We start from the raw sequence: 22,786 nt of genomic DNA, 5'->3' as shown, positions 1-22,786 counted from the left end.
AATAAAAGGACAAATCCGTCAAAACACGAAGGTCCTGATCCAGCGGCCCAATGCCCCGTCTTCCTTTATTGACTGTTTGCTGGTGACTATATTAAATGCCTTGGAGGCATAAGATCCGGTAACCAAGTCAACAGATTCATAGAACATCACATGTCAACAGCTCGTTCTAATACTAGATACGTTTATTTGTCCAATGAGCTAGACTCACCAACAAGACCATAGCGTTCATATGGAAAGAAACCGAAACAAGACCTGCCCAAGCCAACACTGCGTCGACCAGCGATGGTTCTTAACATGTCCAATGTTCTGCCATGTCATGTTCAGAATTCCGGAAACACGGTAATTCCACATTTGCGTGAACCAAAGTAGAAATCTACGATAAGACCCATCCATGACCATTAATGATCGTGGTCAAAGAGGGGCTCGGAAAAAGCCTACATACGTCATTCACGCTCTTCTGGGTTGACTCCATCATGGAACCACTCTTGGGAATTTATTGAGTTGCTTTCTGGAAATAGAATTCTCATAACTCTATGAATGATATAACATGAAGAGCAAATCCTTTACAGTATCCGATCCTAGCATGTCATAATACGGATCCCCCGTAGGTCATACATAATACAAGGAGAAGTGAGGAGTGTTTGTGCAATCATACGCTCACTCGACGTCTATTGTTAGTCTCAGCGAGCGGCTGCAACATTTCAATCTCAATGGCTTCTTCTCTCGCCGAGACCCGTATGGCTACCCCTTCGATATCTCATTCTGCTCTCCGGATTCCAGCACAGACGTCTCCCGCCGAGCCAATTCCGGTCAACGCGACCGTTCCATAATCATCTTTTTTTTTTTTTTTTACAGACTAGAATTCCATTGCCTTACTACGCATTTCTCCGCGTTATTACATAGGAAGAAAAATCTCCAACCCAAAGCCAAGTGAATAAACCTCCACTTCTTCTTGTCTTCCTATAACTTTCCCCCTGTGGCCATGTTCTACAATAATGCATTTTTTATGAAAGTCTCACTTTGGTATTAAAATTGCACTAATCTGTTAAACGTAGTGCGTTTCGGGGAGAGATTGATGCATTTTTAAAAGCACGGCGTCTTTAATACGAAGATGTATCTCACAGCTGGTACCGAGAGGTGCCGAGGAACAATTGTATCAATATCATTGTCAAAGTCAATATCATTGTCAAACGCTGTCCAGCAGCCAAGACGCATCTTCTACCGAAGACGCAACGGTTAATCCTTAAATTCAGTAGCTCCTTCGAACGGTTTAAGTCTTAAAGACATCTCCAGGAACCGCGGTATCCCCTCGAGCTTCAAACAGAACACATCGTAAAATTAAAACATTTTTTATTAATATTTTGGGAATAAAGTTTCTATATCTCCGAAAAAAATATATATTTATGTCAAAAAAGCATCAGTTGATTTCGTTTTACATTTTTTTGGGGCATTTCTGTAAATCAGCCTCAAGGAAAAGGTACCGTCATTCCTCCAAAGAAAAAAAAAAGACATAAAATTATATCTTCCGTCTGAAAACAAAGTCTGTTTCAGTCGGTATCAATAAAAGACATGCTTTTACATTATTTTCTCCTGTAATATTGTCTAGCCTCGTACAAGTATCTGCTTTTATTTATTTTGTTTTTATTTTTTTTTTGGTCGCTGAAAAGCCAGCACAGACTCGCAAGAATCCTCTGTTATTAAAGTGGTAGTCTAGTAAAATATCGGTTGCGTTACAGGAGAATCATCTAACCTGTCGCTTTCATTCCAGGCGTCTGTACTGTTCTTCCCGAAATAAGATTGGAACCTTTCAAAGTTCCTCTTTACTTCAATAATGAATACAGCATGGTTCTGTCCTAACGAATAAACATATTGTGACTTCTGAAAATGCAGAGCCCATGGATCGCTGGTAGGTCAAGGAGAAAAGTCCTCTCGGATGCTCTTCAGTGACCTTCGAAGACGACAGCCACCAGAGACAGCCCAGGGGCAAAACTGTATTTACATCTGCACAGAATTTTGTTCTAGAACCGTGGTTTGCTTCGCTGCATCATCGTTTTAAGCTCTAAGTATAATTTATGTTTCCTTCCCTGTGCTCTCCGGGGCGTCACGGTTCACTGAAGGAACAGGTCATGTAAGTCAGTTATGATAACCCCTTCCTGAATTGGTTAGATTATTTGAGTAGAAATGATTCCTTGAGTATTTATCTCTTCATAACGCCTCGTTTTCCTTCGACAGACAAGGTAAATTTTCATTGTCTCCCCCTAACCATCTGAATTTTTGTTTAATTGTCCTGGTCCGTGCTCCTTGAACCCATGAAACCTCCATCTAAGTGTCAAAGAGAGTGATGGGGAGGCTGAAGGCACCACTCCTTGTAGATCATATATTCAACGAGAGCGAGTCTTCTACTCAACTTGTACGTCTACTCGCAGCGTAAATGTCCCGGTGAACATGGCCTTTGCTATTTTTTGGATAAGGCTTCTCTTAAAGCAGACCAGTAGAGGTGAAAGTCCAGAAGGTAGGACATGGAGACCACCTCATACCAGTCCCACCAAAAGTTGAAATCTGAGCCCGTGCTCCGTTCCTTTTCTCTTTTTCGTTGAATAACTCTTTTCTAGAACCCTCCAGCTTGTTTCACTTTCAAAAATTCCAGAAACGCTCTAATTCCTGTGAATTCTACATGAACTACAAGACCCATCCATGGCCATCAATGATTATGAAGCTCGGCGTACACCCATCTACACCACACCAATTTTATTCCCCCCTCTTCTGGGTTGACTCCATCATCAGGCTAGTCTTGGAGATATAGTAGTTTTCCAGGAATAAAAAAATCTAAAATAAATTCTAGAACATAACGAAACTCTCTGTAGTGATCAGCCAACTCCCTGATAGCGTCAAAGCTCTTTGCTTCAAACCCAGGATGTCATAATATGTATCCCCGGTAGACCATACAAAATACCAGGAGAAGCGAGGCTTGTTTGTGTATGAGCAATCATACGCTCACTCGACGTCTATTGTTAGCCCCCGCGAGTGACTGTTGCATTTCAGTCTCAATGCCTTCTTCTCCTCTCGCCGAGGCTCGTATCGTTACCCACTCCTTATCTTATTCTTCTTTCCGGAATCAAGCACAGCTGTCTCCCACCGAGTCAATAATACGAGCTATATTTATCCATAAAAACATGCGTTCTGTTGTTATTACGCATGCAATGTTATTCTCTCTCTTTATTTTACGAACGCTTCGTTTTTCTTTAAAGCCGAGTATGAAAATAATATGGAGGTTATATGCGTCCGTATTAAGAATAATGTTATTCACTATAGGTTACTAATGGGAATGTATCCTTGTAAGAGACATTTTATTTCGGCGTATTATGCCGTTGCCAGGGGGGGGAGACGGTATCAGCGATGCTGCGAACGTCTCTGTGGAGACCGTAGAGTGTTTTCGAAAATACAAGGGGTAAAAAGCATCAGATGCCAGCGTTCCATTTTTCAGAGTCATTTTCCCTTAATGACATTGATTTCGGTGATAAATGATTGTAATTTTATTTCGGTGCGCTCTGCGCGGTTTTGACACCTGCTGATGTTCTACTGTTGCACAACCTAACAGAGGGGCCATTAGGAGATGATGACTTAAGCATGATTATTTGGTTCTCTTGATAAGGGGATCCTTAGACTAAGGGCTAGCTAACTACTTTATGGCTGAGTCCATGGGCCGCGCAGAGAGATCGAAAGAGCGAATGTTCTGACGAATCTCCCCGTGAGTCACAGTGGAGCAGTAGGGAAACGAGTAGGAGGTATGGACCTGCACCAACACCAACGCAACGAAAGACAGTGGGAGACACGATAAACCATCAGGGGTGTCTATGCCCCCTAATGGTCTCACCAAACATGAAGACGTGTTAACGTAAATATTTTTATATACGTTTATTGACTCCAGAGCTGCAGCATAAGGTCCTCCTCTTCTTGAAGCAGAGAATCGCAGCCAGGAAAATGCTCCCATCTAGATAAATGGGGGCGCCAAATGTGCCTCTTTAGACCTCTCGGAAGTCACGCTCAAGCCGTTGCCTGGCTGGGATGTGGACCTCATGCTCACTGCTGGGCAAAAGATGTTGTGTTCAACCAAATGGGTTTCTTGGTAGGCAAAAGAGCTGGGGGACGGGAAAAAACGCTAAATGCATAGAGAGGATTCCAATGTGCCCTCTATACATTGCATGAAAAAGGTTAATTACCAGGTAACATGAATTAAAGCGTGAGTGGTCAGGGAGGGGAAGAAATTGTCTAAGAGAGGGGTTGGGGAGAACATTCTGGGGCTTCTTGATTTTTGCCTGTGCGAAAAAAAAATCCTTCCTAAATTCTCTTCTCTCCCAAGAGAAGTGATAATCCTTACAGAAGGAGTTAATCCCGGGCATTTTGTCGTGCCGTTCGCCATGCCGCCTGGCAATGAACGAGTTTTCCGCAGAGCCGTCTAGCTGATCTTTCTCCCCATGGGTATGCGAGCTGGCATTTTCTCTCAAGCCTGACATCTGTTGGACACACAGCAGTGGAATAATTGAGTTAGTCCATTTGCGATGGCTTTGGAGGCTTGAGATATTGGAGGAGGAGAATCCATATCTTCATAGTCTCCGGCTCCCCCGGGACAGCCGGTAACGTGATGGTGTTTGCCGTGATCTGAGCATTTCACTGAAACGCGAGGTCACTATTCTGGCAATTACATGAGAAGGAACCTTGACTTGGGAGTGAATAACTCAGCGCCTGTCTCGCTTCTCAGTCATATTTCATCCCATCAAAAATCATTCCCTGCTTTTTTTTTTTTGTCTTTCCGAGGCATTCTGACTGCGGAATGCACAGCTATCTCTTAATCAATCCCCCAATGTCTCAGTCTGCTCCTGCCTTCTAGTGACATCCAAAGTGTTTTCTAGCAGGGCTGCTCATTCGGTCCCAGGAAAAAGAAAAAAAAAACACCAATTCTCAAGGCAGAAGATGACATTCAGACATATAGCACTTAAATTATCCTATGCTATGCGGAATCATTTCCATAAAGCGGGATACCGATGGCACGACTATGGTCACGTGCAGGGCCAAACAGAGCTGTGGAGGGTCCGAAAAATAGGAATTAAGATCACTTAAAAAAGAAAAAAGGATATTCAGGGCTACAAATTGTGTGTATGGAGTTTTGGAAATGATGGAATGAACAAGAACTGAGTCAAGAGAGATTTTCTTTTTTCCTCTTTTGGCCAGAAGATGTCCACCAAGAGGTCCAAGAGTTGGATCTAAAGTTTGGAGGTGTGTATTTTTTGTTGGTGTAGATACATCAAATGGGTAAATGCAGGACATGCTTAAAGTTCTAAGACATATGTATTTTGTTACCCACCTACCTAACACATTCAGCATAAAACAGGACCTTCCGGACCATCGATTGATTATGGAACTTTGGAGAATTTCATCATATATCTGCAGAAAGAGCCGGGTCCTCCTCACCTTTTGTATCTGTAAGTCCAAATTGTTATGTGACGGACTGCTTGTTATGTCCTCTTTACCCATTGTACAGGGCTGTGGATTATGATGGTGCTATAAAATCCAATAAATAATAAATCTGGAGACAAGATTCCGAGGGAAAAGGCCATATTTTAGCCCATTCCATGGACCTACTCCCCACCTATCATCTGGTGGATCATCTAATAAATGGAACCATGTCTGTCAGTCATGATACAATAATTTATCAAGAATAATCTCAAATATATGGAATAACATTTCATCAATAGCTCCATTTATAATGATATCACCCCAAAACAATTCTCTACCATTGTATTCAAAGCACAATAATCAATGGATTAACAAACCAAGATCAACATCCGCGATGCTGCCATCCCAATCACAAACCTTTAGGGTTCATTAGTAACAATTTAATTCTGATGTCACTCATCTGTATTACTCTTAAGCATGATGCAATATTTGATTTTGAGCTGAGACAGGAAGTTGAACACGATGAGCTCATAATTGGGATTTTGACCACAATAAAAAAAAATGTGAAAAAAATATTTAGACTAATAGAATAAAACATACCATGTAAAACATATTTCCATATTAAACCATAATTTGCTATTTGACACGTTGTATAGATCACGTAGGGTTTGGCCAGTTGAGTCGCCATTGACTTTGATCCAGAACTCAGCATGGAAGCAGCAGAAAACTAATTACAGGGAAGAACCCCGTAGCTTTCCATAGACTTAATATCAAGCTCTACGTGGCCAGAAATATTGACAGATGCCCCTAGAGTTCAATCGCCGACTTCATTTGTAGCTGAATTTACAGATTTGGCCTTATCTAACCCAGAGATCGACAATTTATTTTATTTTAATGTCTTACTCAGGCTTTCCCTTTCAAGATCAACCGCTATGCGGACTGGATCAGCCGTGAACGTCTTCCTTTTTCTGGCGGCCTTTCATTGCTGAGAGATGAATAAATACAATGTATCGCGTTTGATTTTCTGCTAGGAGGGGATTCAGGGCGCTGTCCAGCAGGGGGCAGACTTCTAACACTCTCCCACCAATGATGCGTACAGTTAATGCTAAAGCGGCCCTAGCTTCATAAAGAAGCTGTTAATATATATGGAAATAAGGGAAGGCTGTCGGACAGCTGATTATAACGTCTCGGGAAACCGTGAAGGTGGTCCGATTAACCCCTTTTCGTCCAAGGGGAGACCAGTGCACTCTTACGCAGGCTGTGCTGGCACATGAGAGGTTAAACGCTCTCCCCCTCCATCCAAACGGCTTTTTCAATGTCCCTATCTGTCCTTTAATTCCCCTGTTTCCGCCGCTGCTTTCCAATCTGCTAAGCAGTTGTGCTGCATCACAATAGAGCCGCAAGCATCCACCGACCATCCGCAGCTCCTTTCTTACTCTCTCTGTATCCTGCCATGCGCCCCGTGGCCCGGTGCTTTGTGGCTTCCCAGCGTGGTCATCCTCAGCTATTTTTAACCACCTGGGCTACTTCTTATAATGGATAAAGAAAAAAAAATGCATATTGAATTGACCACGGGCTACCTTCCAGCAAGGATAAGCCCCCATATTATTCCCCCCCTCGCAATCTTTAGCTACTCTCGGGCTCGGGGGCTGGCATGTTTTAAAAACATTTACAAAACGTATGCCTCTCGCTATTTGAGCTTCAGAACAGAGGGGGTAGATAGGGATAACTTAACCCTCTCGTTAACCCTTTGGTTATCCCTCTGGTTACTCTGGTTTTATCCGGTTGTTTCCTTTGTATTTATCAATTCATCATGAGCCTTGGTTGGATAATGTGGGGTGATGTATATAAGGTTTATCTGGGCAGTTAACCTATTTAATGTGAAATGCTTTCAAAGGGGTTAATGTCAATGTATTATGAGGTCAGACGTAACCGACCCCTATCATGTATGATAGATATTGCACCATGCTATAAAATAGAACCGCTGGAGTAGTGTATACATAAGCCGACGCTCCGTGGGATTGCTGTGGATCTTGGACCATAGGGAATGCCTGATGGTCAACAGCTAGGCCGGTAAGTTTATGAATGGTTAACAGCGCAGCGTCCCATAAGCTCATTATTTCCCTGCTTCTTCATGCAGCGAAGATGAACACGAATGTAATCCAATTATTTTAAATGGAACTGAATTATGTGTCAAGCACGTGAGGTCATTAGATCCAGTGCGCTGATGTCAACGGACAGGGACGGATATCACCATCTATACATTCACACACACTATAGATTCACAGTCAATAGGGCTCTTCATTAATCTTAAATACGGGTCACCGCGCAGGAGTCACATATCACCGCTGCGATAGATGGACCTCCGTGAATAACGACCCATATTGAAGATTTTCCTGTTTTCCCGCAAACGACCTGATGGATGCCAGGAAGACAATAGGCCAACGAGCGGAGTCAGAACAAAGTTACTCGACCAACGATAAATCATATTCTCCATCTGTTGCAGCTGCCGCCTCAGATGTGGCACCGGAACCCATGGTACGTTGTGAACAATGGGCAGTAGGAAGAGGAAAAGCGTCCTTTGTCTTGTTACATAGAAGCCATTAAATCATAAGAGGGGATGGCGCCACGCAGCTGTTTGGTGGCGTACATTAGTACTGTATTGTCTATGAAATAAAAGCCTAAGTATGTAGGGTGTTTTTACTTATAGCTCAAGTTGTGTGGTTACTTGGGACAGGGTGGGATGGAGACATCTAGGTGGTGGCAGGACAGGGGGGTCTTCTCTATTGTCTTGTCTGTATAGGTGTCCGGATGATGGGAGTCTACATACTCCTGAAACGTCTGGTCTGGTGGAGCTGTGGATCATAACTGTTATAGGGATTCAATGGCGTCTAACCACCTTGTCCCACATTGCTCCTGGTATTAAGGAGGTATTAAGGAGTATCTGCCTTATACTAGAAGAGGTCAGGGTGGTGGACACACTTACCTGAGGGTGGCGTTATCCCCTTGACAAACGGTGTAGTTATCGGCTGGCGAGGCGATCTCGGTGAATTGAACAAGTAGAACTGGGAAGCCGGATAACAGAGAGCATGATGGGAAGGAAAGCGGGAGGTATATATATGGACAAGGTTCCAGGAGCAATGAGGATAGGGAAATTGGAGAATGTTGAGGGTGGAGGGTGACAACAGATAGAGGAGAGTCGAAAATGGTAGAACATAGAAAGGATGGAGAGGACACGGGGGGGAGGGGTGGAGAATAGAAATGATAGAGAAGAAAAAAGAAAAAAATACTCGTTAGAATCGGAAGGATAAACACAATACCCAATCGATACATTTCTTTCTGTTTATTTAGCAACGTGTTTGTAAACAGGATTCCGAGCCGAACAAAGTATAATGAACTCATACGTCTGCACAATCTTAATATTAATAACCCAAAGTAATAAACCACCCTATAAACTGCAGCCGATCGCGCTGGCTGCTCCAGTAATTCCCAGTTGTACCAGCAACGACTAGGATAAAATGTTAATTTGGAAATTGATTGCTGTTCATCAATAGAATGTTAACCTGTTTGGTGCCTGTGGGGACTGGGTAACATCTGCAAGGAGAGCGTGTTATTGTAGCTCGGAAGCGATCACAGAAGCCCACATTGTATCAACATAAAAGGGGTTCTCTCGTACCACGTGCTCAACATGCAAAGGGAGGGGTTGCGTGTGCATGTCTTATTTATTAACACGGGGTCAAAGAACGTGTCGACGGAATACCCAATAGGGTACTTAATTTGTGAAACAGAACTGGAATAGCATTTCAGATAAACATGTTTTATGTGAACGCAGTTAAAGGCATCAGCCCAGGAGGCCGAGGCCAAGACCAAGAATGACATTTATAAAAAGCAAACCTCATCAAAAGCTCAAAAAAAGAAAATATATGGTTTCGGGGGGGAAAAAAATAACTCTTTTGGGTTCTATTAACCAAAGGAACAGTTGACAAGAGAATGGTGGTTTTTAACTCCTTAATGTCATTGTTTATTTTGAAGGCCCAACCCTGGTGGGCTTCAATGGGATTTCCTTACCTATTGAACTATACATTATACAGGACCGGTTCAGCCCGCCTGGCTGTAGGAACCTGCCAGTGAAGTATGTAAAAGAAAAAACAACTCTCCTGATTTAACCCCTTTAACCCCTTAATGACAAAGCTCAAAATGCATTGTTTTCAATGGGTTTAGGGACCACCCGTTGTCCTTAAGGGGTCCTTAAGGGGTCAGACTTCCAGGAATCTAACAGCCTTGGCCGCTCTGCCGTGCTTTGAGAGGAGAACGCGGAGACCTGCTCTGCATGCGCTGTTCGGAATATAAACAAGTCCTAATAAAAGTCTGCATCTCTTTCAATCTATGTAACGTGGCCCATCTTTATTTGATATTTTTTTTCACGAGTGGTATATTGTGTCTGGTATAAGTACATTCTTATCCCGGCGCCCCGTAATAAATACTCGGCTTGAAAACGTAAGCAAAAAAAAAAAAATCATTTTTCCCTTGTACCGGGCTTTGTTGTTTATGACCGTTAAATGATATATCTGCGCAGAGGGCCCTTGTGCCAGCACGCGGGAGGCGCCGTTATCTCGTTGATAAATGTCCTGCAAATTGCTGCGTTTCCCACAACGTGGAGGACTCTGAAATTCCCTCCGCTAACGAAGGCTGCGGGAGCATTCAAAAATGACGTGTCTCAGTATCTCAGGTTGTAGTTGAAGACCCTCAAGAAGGTCCTCAGTTAAGCAGAAGGTTATCCTATATCTCAGGTTGTAGTTGAAGACCCTCAAGAAGGTCCTCAGTTAAGCAGAAGGTTATCCTATATCTCAGGTTGTAGTTGAAGACCCTCAAGAAGGTCCTCAGTTAAGCAGAAGGTTATCCTATATTTATTTCTTAAATATGGTCTCTTATGGATTCCGCATGGAATCTTGCCTTGTTTTGAATATATATAACCCCCCTCCTTCAATCCATTCGTCTTCTATATGTCTCTCATAACCATCCGTCATATCCTACATACACCTGGCATCCCATCATTTCATTTTTTGCTCCGTTCGGCTTCGACTTCAATGCCCCTGGAATAATATAGTCCTAAAGTTTGCGGAGCGCATCATCTAGACATAGCAGAAAAACCTGAAATTGAATAATTTTACTCCGGTTGAGTCTGAACGACAACATAAATATGATACGTAGTCAGCGCGACTCTTGCGTGATATGTCAATTAGCGGCACAGTAGGCAACTGCCGAGCAAAACATCATGGAACCTCCTCTTGGAGGACACTTTGAAAAAACGCTTCTAGGAACAACACTGTTAGCTTTTGAGCCTAAGTGCTGTTTTATTTACTGCCGTTACTGTTAATTTTATGAACACTATTACTTTGTATTATTAAACTGTTCTGTTTAATCGTTTTCTTGCATTGACTGACAAGGGAGCGGGGAATTTTATAGACCGCGTTTGTAGGATCCGAGGCACCTTGATAGTTCCGCTGTCCTCGGAATGGAGAAGAATTATGGACTGTTGCGAGAGGAGCACAAGGAAGCGGATTGGGAGATGGTTTATTGTTTAATGTAATTAGAATTCGGTGTTGAGACGGTGCTTTAGCAGGTAGAAGGATAACTAGAGTTTAGGGACGGGTAGCCTGGTTAACTGTTGGCCCCCTACGGTACGTTGAGCCTTTAAGGCAAGACTAATGGGTTAGTAACTTCCAGAAAAGGGATGACGATTGGGTTTCGCTGAAGAAAGACTCATGGAGTCGAATAAATTCCCCGTATTCTTACTCCTCACGTTCTCCTCAAGATAATAACGCACTGACCCTACCCCTAATGTCTCCTCCATGGTCAGATGCAATGCAAGCAGAAATTATTATTGATGGCAGATACATCGGAAGTACTTAAGTGTAGGCAGGTAATGGGAGATTCTTAAGATGGACAAGAAGTGGCAGATGTTCGATAGACAGAGTTCTCCAAAGAATTCCAGATAGATTGACAATCCTTCATCGGAATACTGAGAGATTCCATAACGGGCATAACTGGCACGAGTAACTAATACCGGTTTAAGGTCTTTTGATTGAAGACCACGAAGAATCATTGGTGATCATTGCGAGGAACCGAGAATTTAAGAGTTAAAAAAAGAACACAACATGGAATGAAAAACAGGTCAATAGAAGCAGGCTCGAGAGATTATAACGAGGTCAGGTGTAGGCACATAAACGTTAAGACGATAAATAGTCATCCTGGAAGATATTATTGAAGGCTCTTCTGAGACTGCGACTGAACTCTGTCTGTAAATGCCAACGGGAAAAATATACCCGTGTGATGTCAGGAGGGGGCTGATGTACAAAGTAATAGAGTTAATGAGGTCAACAGTTTAAATGCTAGAGAAAAAAAAGCAAGAGGAACCAGAATCTTGAACTGCAAACACCAACCAACAGCACAAGAAAAAGGGGTCAAGCAAAAACCAGCAGGGGGTCCAGAAGAAAATCGGAACAAACGTTTTGTCTGAATACTAAGTGCATATAGAATGAATACAAGGAGAGATGGATACGACATTATATGTGAAGACTTTCAAAGTCTACCCAGCTCTATTGACCTTGTAGTTTCAGAAGGGAAGTACAAGTTCTGTGTAGACTGGTTGGCGGTAGACGACATTCATCTCTTTATGTATATATTCATGGTATCTCATGGGTTCGAGACTTTTCTACCCAATGACGATTGAGCCAGAACCGTACGATTTATAGGGGATCTCCCACCATACTTTTATCGATAATGACATATAAATATACAGTATATGTCGCAAAAAGTCTCATCAAAATAACTCGAGTGAGTGCTCACCTGCCCATAATCCTCAAATGTCTTCATGACCAAGAACATCGACAGCATCACATGTGACGCACCGTCCATTATATTTAGATAAATAGTTATGCTTTCTGCAAGCCATGTATTGTCACGAACTGGCTGGCCACCCCATCGGTGATAAAGCTCATCAGAGACATATCACACTCAGTATAATCCCTTCTCAGATTCAAGACTTCCATGCATTATTGCCCACGTCAAGTATACATTTCAAGCGTTTCCATCACTGCCCCTATTACTTGAAAACATATGTTTTACTTTACAAAAACAAGCAAAATGTAAATAAATTACGACGATAATGAAATGAAAATTAAACAAAAAGAAGGGATTTAATTACAGTTACAAAATGTTTTATTGTTGGCTGCTACAATTCTGTTTGTTGTGTGTGTCTGTAGTCTTTTCATATATCACGAGATAATGCTACCGCCGACAGTGAGCTTGCTTTTGCTGGCAGACCTCCTATAAGGAAGTTTTTGTAAGAATAATGTCTGTAATGGGATATTATCAAGTGTAAGAAAAAAAAAAAGTCACAATATGTATTTACAGTACAATTTACACATATAACATGGCTGAAGTCTGGTGTAACAACACGACAACTGCTTCTGGTAACCGTTTTTAAACCTATTCACATATATTTTACCCAAGCTGATGATATAGGTTATGGATTCTGTTCAGCCTATCTACCCATTCCTCGATGATTTAACAAGTTTGGGAGACGGGTTCAAAAATTATGATGAAGTTCAACATTGATAAATATAAAGAAATGCATTTGGGTAGTAAAAAAAACTATTTAATTGATATTTAAAATATTGTGATATTTAAATATTTGGAAATTAAAAAAAAAAAGCATTAACTAATTGGTTTCATGAGCTGCCTGGTGAGGATCAGTCATGGCACAACGGCTGCTTTGTCGATTGCATTTTGTGGCATCGTATCGCTAAAAGAAACATTTATAATAAGACTTTTGTTTTTAAGGCTCTGTGGCTCGTGGTTAAAAGTTAAAAGACATAATTACGGTTAAACAATGAAACAATTATCTTTTCTTTGTAAGACAAGGAGTTGTCAATGACACTATAAACATGGCATTCTCCGGAAAGAAAGGATTCCATATTAAGAATCCAAGTGTGTTCCTTTTTGCGAGACGTAGAGCATGTTCCTTAAGCTCGTTTAATCACAAATGACTTTGAGGCTATACCTTAACTAAGGTCGACCTTATCTCTGTGAGATCGCAGCGTGCTTGTGACTGAGTGGCAATCAATCCTTTGACCTTGCATATGCATCAAGTCATCAGCCTAACCACCGTACCACAAATGCTGGTGCATTAAAAGAGCGAAGGAAACCGGGGGATGCAACTTTCATGGAAGAACAAAGGAAGTAGATCGTGCAATTTTCATAGGAACAAAAAAATGTAATCTTGGATCATTGCCCTCGGATGATTCTTTTCAGGCGAACCTTTGGTTACTATCACACATAAACAAATTTCACATGTATTTATAACCTTCTCTTTCCCGTCTATCCTTTCTCGTTTGTACCTGTACCTCTTTTTATGCCAATTTTTCTCTTTTCTCCTTGTAGATTACGTTCTTTTGTTTCACTTTGTTACTTTTCCTCACCTGCTCCTTCTTTCATATTCCTTACAACCCACCCCAGCTACTTTTACTGCCTACCTTATGTGCTCTTCTTTTTTCTATTGCTTTCCTAGCTGCTTTTCTTTTTTCTCCTTTCTCTCTTTTTTCCTTTTTTCCTTTGCTCCTAGTTCCTATCACACCCATCTTTCTCTTCTTCCCTTAGGTTATTAGTATTTCTTTGAATGTTTTCCAACTCTACTGTTTCTCTCTCCCCCTTCCTTCTCCTTTTACCCATTAACCTTACTCAATGTCCTATATTTCTCCTTCATTGCCTCTTTGTTTATTTTTACCCCATTCTTCAAAATCTACCCTAAATGCCCCATTTCCTTCAACCAAATAATATATATTTTATACGGTACTTTATATCCTTTCCTGGGGTGTTCATTCAACACACGCGTTCCTTCATTTCTTCTTCTTTTTTATTCTACTTTTGTTTAGTTTTAGCCCAAAAAAGTTTCTTTCACAGAAGTTAAGAGCAACTGAGACCTTTTGAACACGAGAAAGGTCTATTTGTTCAAAAAGATGAAAGGTTTTGTCAAATGGTTGAAAATGTCACTAAGGCTTTTGCAAAGAAGAAAAATGAACTTTTCGCACATCTCTTCCCATGAGGAACACATTGGTTCTGCAATATCCCCACGGTATATGATTTCGAATGAGGTTATATCATAAAATGGGAGCGGGATCACAGGTAGTTGTGCGTGGCACGAGCAGATGGTGGGGCTGGTGATATCTATTGTTTTGTCAGGGTGAAAGGGAAGCCGAGTGTGGTTTATAATAGTTTGGGAGAGAGGAGAATGATTGATGGACATGTATTAAATTAGAATATGGGAGATAGCAGACCATGTCAGAGAAGGAAAGCAGGAAATGTAGTCCCATCACAATTAGGAAAGGTCAAATGAGGACATCTTTGAGATATCTCTTACTTTACAGTTTGTTTTGCATTCATAGGTTAAGATGGGCAAAGAATAGGAAAAAACATTATTATTATCAAGCTCCATCGAGAAGTTGTCCACATGCGTCTACGTTTCACCTTTAGGGGATTGGCAAGCTGGTCATTCAACCTTTTTTCCGCCAGCTGTGGTGGTATGGGAATCATGAATCGTGCAATCATCAAACCTTTAAATCTGGTGCCATCTGGAGGGGGCCTAATGGGCCGAGGCACAAGAAGACCCAAGATGATCAGAGACTTCGCTTACGGTGAGCACCGGAATGCACAGGTTTTGTAATGTCTCTGTAACGAACCTGTATTCTGCTTACACTATTAATGACCCTTATTACTGCTTATTGTCCTCAGGCTTACGCTTCCAGGATGAAGCGTTCGGGGAAAATGCTCCATGAGGACCAAAAGCTGAGATGAAGAGAAGCATTCCGACTAAGGGCCTGCCTATTTTGAGCTATACAAACGCTGTACATGTAATGACATAGTCCCTGAAACTTGGAAATCAAACAGCATATGTTATATGTAGTATGATACATAATTCATGGAACTGTTTTCCAAGAACTTTTGAGTTTTTCAAGCTGGATGATTCAGTACTAGTCTGATACGCCAGAGAGGAAGGTCAACACAGAGTCATCTTCTAGAAGACTTCACCATCGAAGCTGGACGGTGAGTGGGAAGGTGCAAACAGGGCTCAAAGGACTGTCCAAAATAGGGGGACGTTATTAAATCAGCATGGTACTTTCTGGATATAAATGGAAAACAAACAGCAATTTACAATTACTGAGAACTGAACTGCATTGTAACACGGCCTCTGAATATGAAACAAGAGTTTGTCACCGCAGCTTGGTGGAGATAATTAGCTCCTGAAAATAGTCACCCTGTCATGTAGCATTAGATTTGACACAACTGGCGGCACCCTTTGACCCCATAACAACTTGTCATGTCGGCCCAAGCTGTCGGACCTTTTTAGTTCTTAAAACCTCGGTCCACAAGCCCCGCCAAGCCCGCCCGAGCCGCGGCCTATTAATAGCTGGTCACCGGGGCCTGGTTAACAGACAATTCACAACACATGTTTAGTTGATGGACTGTGAAATGAAGCAACACTCTCACACTTAGCGGGAACACAGTATGAGGATTCTACTAGGGTTACAAAGTAACACCAAGTCTTCTCTTAATTAGAGACCTGATAATCCCGGCAAAGTGAAAAGCGAGACATCTCATTATTTTTCTGAGCTGATGCACGTGGATTGGTAACCACCGGTGGCTACGGCTCCCAGTCTTTGGCTGGCTGAGCTTACTGGTAGCAGGTACCCAACCCTGTTTCAACCACTATCAGCAGAGAGATAATGACTTAGGAGGATCGGTGACCTATTATTATAAAGCGACGAATCAGTTAGGACTCATTCCTTCCCGACATACCTACGCCTCGACAAAATGAAAAATACGGACCATTAATTCTATCCTTCCCCCTGCCAGTGACAAACTGACACGCACGAAAAACGGATCTATGACCCATGAAGTCTTTTCACCTTCACACTAAAGGATCTCATTGTACGTAGGCAGAGAAAAAGACTTCTAGATCAGAGAATAAGAATTCCTTCATTCGACAGATAACATACGTTTCAATTTCTATAAAGCGCTATAAGCCACGATGTACTTAAGAGACCTTTTTGTCTGTAGACCCAACTCCTTCTGCTCCTCCAATGTTTTGGGTCAAGGAGATTTTAAAAAAAACACCCATCACTTTGTCAAAAGTTTTCAAAAAACTCTCTCTTTGGGGAATAAACCCCAAAAGTAGCAAACGAGCCACTTTTAAAGGGACCCTTCAACCTAAACCAGGGTTTAAACCAGAACTACCAGGCATAGAGTTACTGGATCAATGTGTGGGACCAAATACAAATGAACTATCGTCCTTTGGAGAAGTTCATTAGCATATGGAGCCTTGTGATGATGTCATAAATAAGAAACAGTAGAAACAAAAACCTCATATTAATTTCCAGGCAATTCTGGTATATATTCCATTATGACTTTTTTTTTTTTGGTCTCCTTTTGGTCCATTATTTTAAACATGGTAGACAATCGAGCTCCACTTTTATTTTTCTATGGAACATAAAAATAATTTTATGTTTCAAGCAGATGCTTACGAAATAATTTTGTGCATTTACTGGGTGAAAACATTAAAGGGGGGGAAAAAAACCAATCAATTTAAATTGCACGGTGAATTTCGGTTGAACGGGAGCGGGCGGCGGAAATTCCGCTGACTTCAGATCTGCAGTAGATTGCGTTGATTCAAAACTTTATGGGATTACAGTCCTCAGCGGGGGGAAATTTGCTGTACAATTTAAAATAATCAATTTCTCCATCAGCAAAAATTCGCTGACAAAAAAATATTCTGCGTATTTTCCAAAACTGTAAGAGTGAATAAGAATTCCGTCTATCGGAATAGGTGGGGGAGAAAAAGGGGAACAGTTGGTAGCCTGGACTTTTGTTGTGCCTTAAGGATAGGGTTAAACATCATTAATCTATTTATCTTAATCCAGTCCGTGGAACTCGATATATCGGAAATCGCCCCAGTTTAAAGTGAATCTGTCACTTTCAAAAATCATCATTTTAATACAAAGCATAAAAAGCTTCTAAGGAAAATAATCAAATTAATTTCCGCTTAGTTATATTATAGAATTTTAGATACAAAATGAAATAAACATCTTAGATAACCACAAATCGTTAAAAATAAATTGTCAAAAATTTCAGATTCTCTTTAATTAGGTGAACTATGAATGCAGTAAAAAAAAACCCCTGAAATATTTAGGTCAAATATGGAAGAATGAATTTCAGATAAAAATAAGAAATGTTTTAAAAAGAATTGTTAACCAATTTTATTAATATATATATTTATGCTGATTTTAACCAAAAATGGATTTTGGATTCGGTTAAATGCCTTTGCGCTATTCCGCCAATACCGCTAATCTTTTGTATTCTTTAATAGATTCATAATTCAAATGTTCTGTTTGTACCGAGAAGGCAATATGGCTGCCAAGATGGTGCTATCTTCTTCCTCTCGATATCTTGTGCCAGCTCTCTACATAACATATCTCATGACCCTAAAACAAGACTGATTATATGATATTAACTAAGACTGTTCAAAGAGCCAAGGGGCACGCTGGACAAACACACCATTTACTTAGAAAACACTGCTTGTCCCACCAGCTGCTTTCCTGAAACTGGCGAATACCCAACTAAATTTCCTTGGAGGGACTGCCAAATTTTGATATGGATGAGGCATCCAACTGGCTTTACAGGAGAAACATGCGTTCTTTCTTTCACCCTCCACATACACAGAAATCCCAAGTGGCCATCACCAACCTCTACTCCACCCAAACCCAACTCAACGTTAAATTATGTGTCTATTGTTTTTCTGGTTTTGTTTTGTTCTCCTTTTGTCATTTTATGTTAATTATCATTTATGGAAGGTTGTAATTTTTTTGTAAATTTTGTTCCAAAGTTACTTCCAACCATTGTTGTTATGGTCCATGATGTCATTTATCGATGACAATAAAAAAGAATGTCTGGCAAATTCCACTCGCTCTCGATCCAACCAGCTCCATAACATAATCTTTTCCAGAGAATAGTTCTCAGTTTTTACTGCATTCAATTCTACTGGCAGATACAATGATTCCACTTTGTGTGGGGCTCTGTACTTGTCAATTGTCCCAAATTGCGCGCACACATCCTGCCAGTGGGACCGAGTCCAGCTGGCCAACTGTCCACTTCATAGTCTTGTTTTTTTCTTAATTCCCGTTATGTTTGTAATGGGAACAGAGCAATGGCTGCTAATAGTCGTGTGGTCATGGAGCGTGGGCAATGTGGGGAAAGCTGGAGGGAAATGAAGACAAAGGTTGGATATTTTGGTTGGTAAGTGGCTCTTAACCTTAGAACCTTCAACTCAGCTCTCCAAAACCACGATATAGTCGCTAAACCGTAGAGTTGTACCAACTAGAACCATACAAAACTGGGATATCCATGTTAAAATCCAACCATTATCCTTAAGCATGTGATCACATGGGGCGATAAAGCAATTAGGGCTACTGACTTGGATGTAGGTATGTGAGGGACCATTCATGGTCACCGTGGGCCACCTAGGCTTTGAGTTATGCACAAGGGGTTCTAATTTGGAACCCTTGATCGAAGAACCTGGAAGCTTCGTCTATTGTAATGCTGCATGACTGCAATGTAATGAAATAATGTACTTGAAAAGATTTTGTCTATAATGCTGCGTTAATATATATCCTCCCCGCGATGCCACAAGATCCTGTGGTTGTAAATTGTATGCAGATAAAGGATTCCCGAGGGATTGCTTAGAGCGGCAGTTTACCATCACCACCCTTATGATCTTGTTAGTTTTTTTTTTTCTTTTTCTTAAAATAGACCACTTTGCTGTTAAAAAATTGCAACAGAAGGACAGCCAAGATTCTGCACGGAAAACATACAGGTGCGATAATTGGGAATACAAAGGCATATACGCGGTGACATCACCCTAACAGGCGAGCGGCTGGATTCATTTTCTAGATGTGACAGCGAGTCTGCAGAGAGGTGCTGCAGTGAACGTGCCCATATTTCTCACTGTGGACGGGCAAGGAAATTAACTGCATCTTCTTGCCCTCCCTCCCTCCTCTTCCTCCTCCTCCTCCTTCTCCTTCTCTTTCCACCCTTCTCCACGCAGGGAGAGAAAGAGGGAATGAATTAATAACAATAAAAGGATGAAACAAAGGAGAGGAACGGGGCTATCGGACTGTGAAATGAAAACCAGGACTGCAGCCGACATTTAAAACCCTTTCGCTTCCACCAGGGGAGAGGCGCGGGGAACGGCTGCACCAGTGTGCAGAGGTGGAGCTGAGGGCTGAGATTGTATGTAAGGGTACTGTGAGGCACGGAGGGGGCATTAGTTGGGGGATTTAACCCCTAAGGTTCTTACAAGGTTGGATTTTAGGGTGTTTGACAAACTAAGCTACCCTACAAGCTTAGCTGCATGGCGTCCATGTGTGTTTGACTATCTTCTAGCCTATATGGACGTATGTGTTATATATATATTGTAGATGCTAGAGAAGGCTGTGACTGCTTATGATGTTCCACACGGGGTAGGTAAATGGACACCATAAAACATAAACCTAGGAACCACAATGAATATCAAAAACTAAGACCCCATGTAGAAGAAGAAGACATCTTTGGCCTGGCTTAATGCATCAAAAAATGTCCTGGCTGTCTTTTCGAGAAGCAAAATGGCAAGGGTTTCTGCCTATTTATTGTCTAAGGAGGGAGAACAATGTAAGTCTTGCCAACAAGGAGTTGTTAAATCAAGGCAAACTATTTAAAAAGGTAGAAGCTTAAGCCAGAGCCCTTGGCTCATTCCCGACTCAAGAAGGACCCTCCATACTCAACACCAAAGTCCGGCTCGACTCTGCTTTTGAATGATTTGGCGAGCCAGTCATGGTGGGTTTGGTCCCTTTCATCTTTTGTTTTCCATGGCCAGTGCTAACTTTTGATTACACAATTTACAGCAGAGGAAGTATAGCTTGTATCTATAGGGATTTCCAGAAGATGTTTGCCAACAGAAATAATTTGGACCTGGAGAAAAGTCCTGACTTATCTACAGTATCTTCTTCCCATTGACAACTTTTCGATCCTTGTTGTCCTAATGACTAAGTTCATAAGCTGGACACGTAATTACACAAACCTTTCTATCTGGGTAATTTCCAGCTACTGTGTGTGACGTCATTGGGTTCTGACGCGAGAGGGAGAGATGGAGGACTTGCTAGCGAAATAAGGAAATTATGGGCGAGAAGAGTGATAAAAAAGTCAGGAAAAAAAGATAGAGACAGAAAGGGAAATGTCTGATAGATGAAACGGTGGCTTTGTTTTAAGGAAGCTTTGTTCAGTGTGGAGCAATAATGGGATATGGAAACACATGGGTATGGGGTATCTGTAGTAATACCGTCACGGCAATGTTATGGATAAATCTTAGAAAACAACCAGCTAGGAGAAATATATCAGGGATAATCCAGTAATGGCTCTAAGAGTATATTAGAGAGATCAGATGGAAGGGTGACTTCACAACATGGTATAAGGTATTAAGGACTTGGGCCATAATGGAGAACTGGCTGTTGGATTGGGTGTTTTTAGGGGATAAAGTGTGGTTAGATGCAATCACTATTTGGATACAGAGTAGGATTAGCAGCAGACGTTATTTTGGGGCAGAATTAGATAAAGGGAAAGCTAGGAATGGAAATATTGATAGGATGGGGGTAATCTCCAGTGTTAATCAGATGCTTAAACATACAACGTTCTGGCACCCAGGGGGTTAATGCGTGATAGCAGTGAGTGGGTTTGCAGAAAGCTGTGAGTGGTGCCGTGTACTGGGTGGGTACAGTATGAGAGGTGCACGGCCGCTGTGACAGGAGACTTAATCAAGGCAAAGGTCCCTGTAGGGCAGAGATGTGAGTGGGGGGTCTGCCGGATGGACTGGGATACAGAGCTTGGTGCAGTGCAGATAGGATACCATTTCACAGCTCTGTACAGAGCACATTGTACAGTGCTGCAGACCTGGATGCAGTGCAGATAGGATAGTGTTGCCATGTTCTATGCAGATGGGATGGTGCTGCAGAGCTCTATGCAGTGCAGATGTGATGGTGCTGCAGAGCTCTATGCAGTGCAAATGGGATGGTGCTGCAGAGCTCTATGCAGTGCAGATAGGATAGTGTTGCCATGTTCTATGCAGATGGGATGGTGCTGCAGAGCTCTATGCAGTGCAGATGTGATGGTGCTGCAGAGCTCTATGCAGTGCAAATGGGATGGTGCTGCAGAGCTCTATGCAGTGCAGATGTGATGGTGCTGCAGAGCTCTATGCAGTGCAAATGGGATGGTGCTGCAGAGCTCTATGCAGTGCAGATAGGATAGTGTTGCCATGTTCTATGCAGATGGGATGGTGCTGCAGAGCTCTATGCAGTGCAGATGTGATGGTGCTGCAGAGCTCTATGCAGTGCAAATGGGATGGTGCTGCAGAGCTCTATGCAGTGCAGATAGGATAGTGTTGCCATGTTCTATGCAGTGCAGATGGGATGGTACTGCAGAGCTCCGTGCAGTGCAGATGGGATGGTGCTGCAGAGCTCTGCACAGTGCAGATGGGATGGTGCTGCAGAGCTCTGCGCAGTGCAGATGGGATGGTGCTGCAGAGCTCCGTGCAGTGCAGATAGGATAGTGTTGCCATGTTCTATGCAGTGCAGATGTGATGGTGCTGCAGACCTTTGTGCAGTGCAGATGGGATGCGGGTGCAGAGCTCTATGCAGTGCAGATGGGATGGTGCTGCAGAGCTCCGTGCAGTGCACTTAGGATAGTATTGCAGAGCTCTGTGGAGCACGGGTTCTGCGGGGGGATTGAGGCACAGATCTGAGTATTTTCAGACTGGGTTCTGCAGGAATAGCAGGGGTTCTGCAGGGCAGGATTAAAGGACTCTAGCAGTAACAGATTTTCCTGCTGCCGGCTTCCCGCCTCGTTAACTAAACAGTTTAAGCTCCTGATGGGATGGACACTGAATACAGAATAAGTGGTGTACGTGCCCAAATCTGGGTCACCTCCAGCTCACCGCTCCAGCTTTCCTCCTATTTACTCCTTCCCTTCCAAAAGCCTCTGCCAACGCAAAGAGGGACTTCAAAACACTCTTAGAAGGAATAGCCCTGGGTTTGCATATGTATCAATGTATATGGGAACATTATGCATTTAAAAGTTTTGAAAGATAAAACATCGGGTGGGGGGCGAATAAATGAACGGGAGAAGGAGATCATAAAATGGAGATGGAGATCTCGTCTTGTTTTCTTATCTACAGCCAGAAAAGGGTTAAAAG

The 22,786-nt window shown here is 42.1% G+C and overlaps 1 protein-coding gene across 1 annotated transcript in view; it reads right to left on the bottom strand.

The window, feature by feature from the left end:
* IGLON5 (IgLON family member 5) overlaps positions 1-22,786 on the bottom strand; it is a 111,591-nt gene that overhangs the window by 26,718 nt on the left and 62,087 nt on the right. Inside the window, exon 2 of the mRNA XM_053452575.1 lies at positions 8,441-8,519. Within this exon, the coding sequence (XP_053308550.1) occupies positions 8,441-8,519 (79 nt within the window). The remainder of the gene's footprint in view (positions 1-8,440; positions 8,520-22,786) is intronic.

Source organism: Spea bombifrons, chromosome 12, assembly GCF_027358695.1.
Source record: "Spea bombifrons isolate aSpeBom1 chromosome 12, aSpeBom1.2.pri, whole genome shotgun sequence".
Lineage (NCBI taxonomy): Eukaryota > Metazoa > Chordata > Amphibia > Anura > Pelobatidae > Spea > Spea bombifrons.
This window is presented reverse-complemented; position numbering and strand designations above follow the sequence as displayed.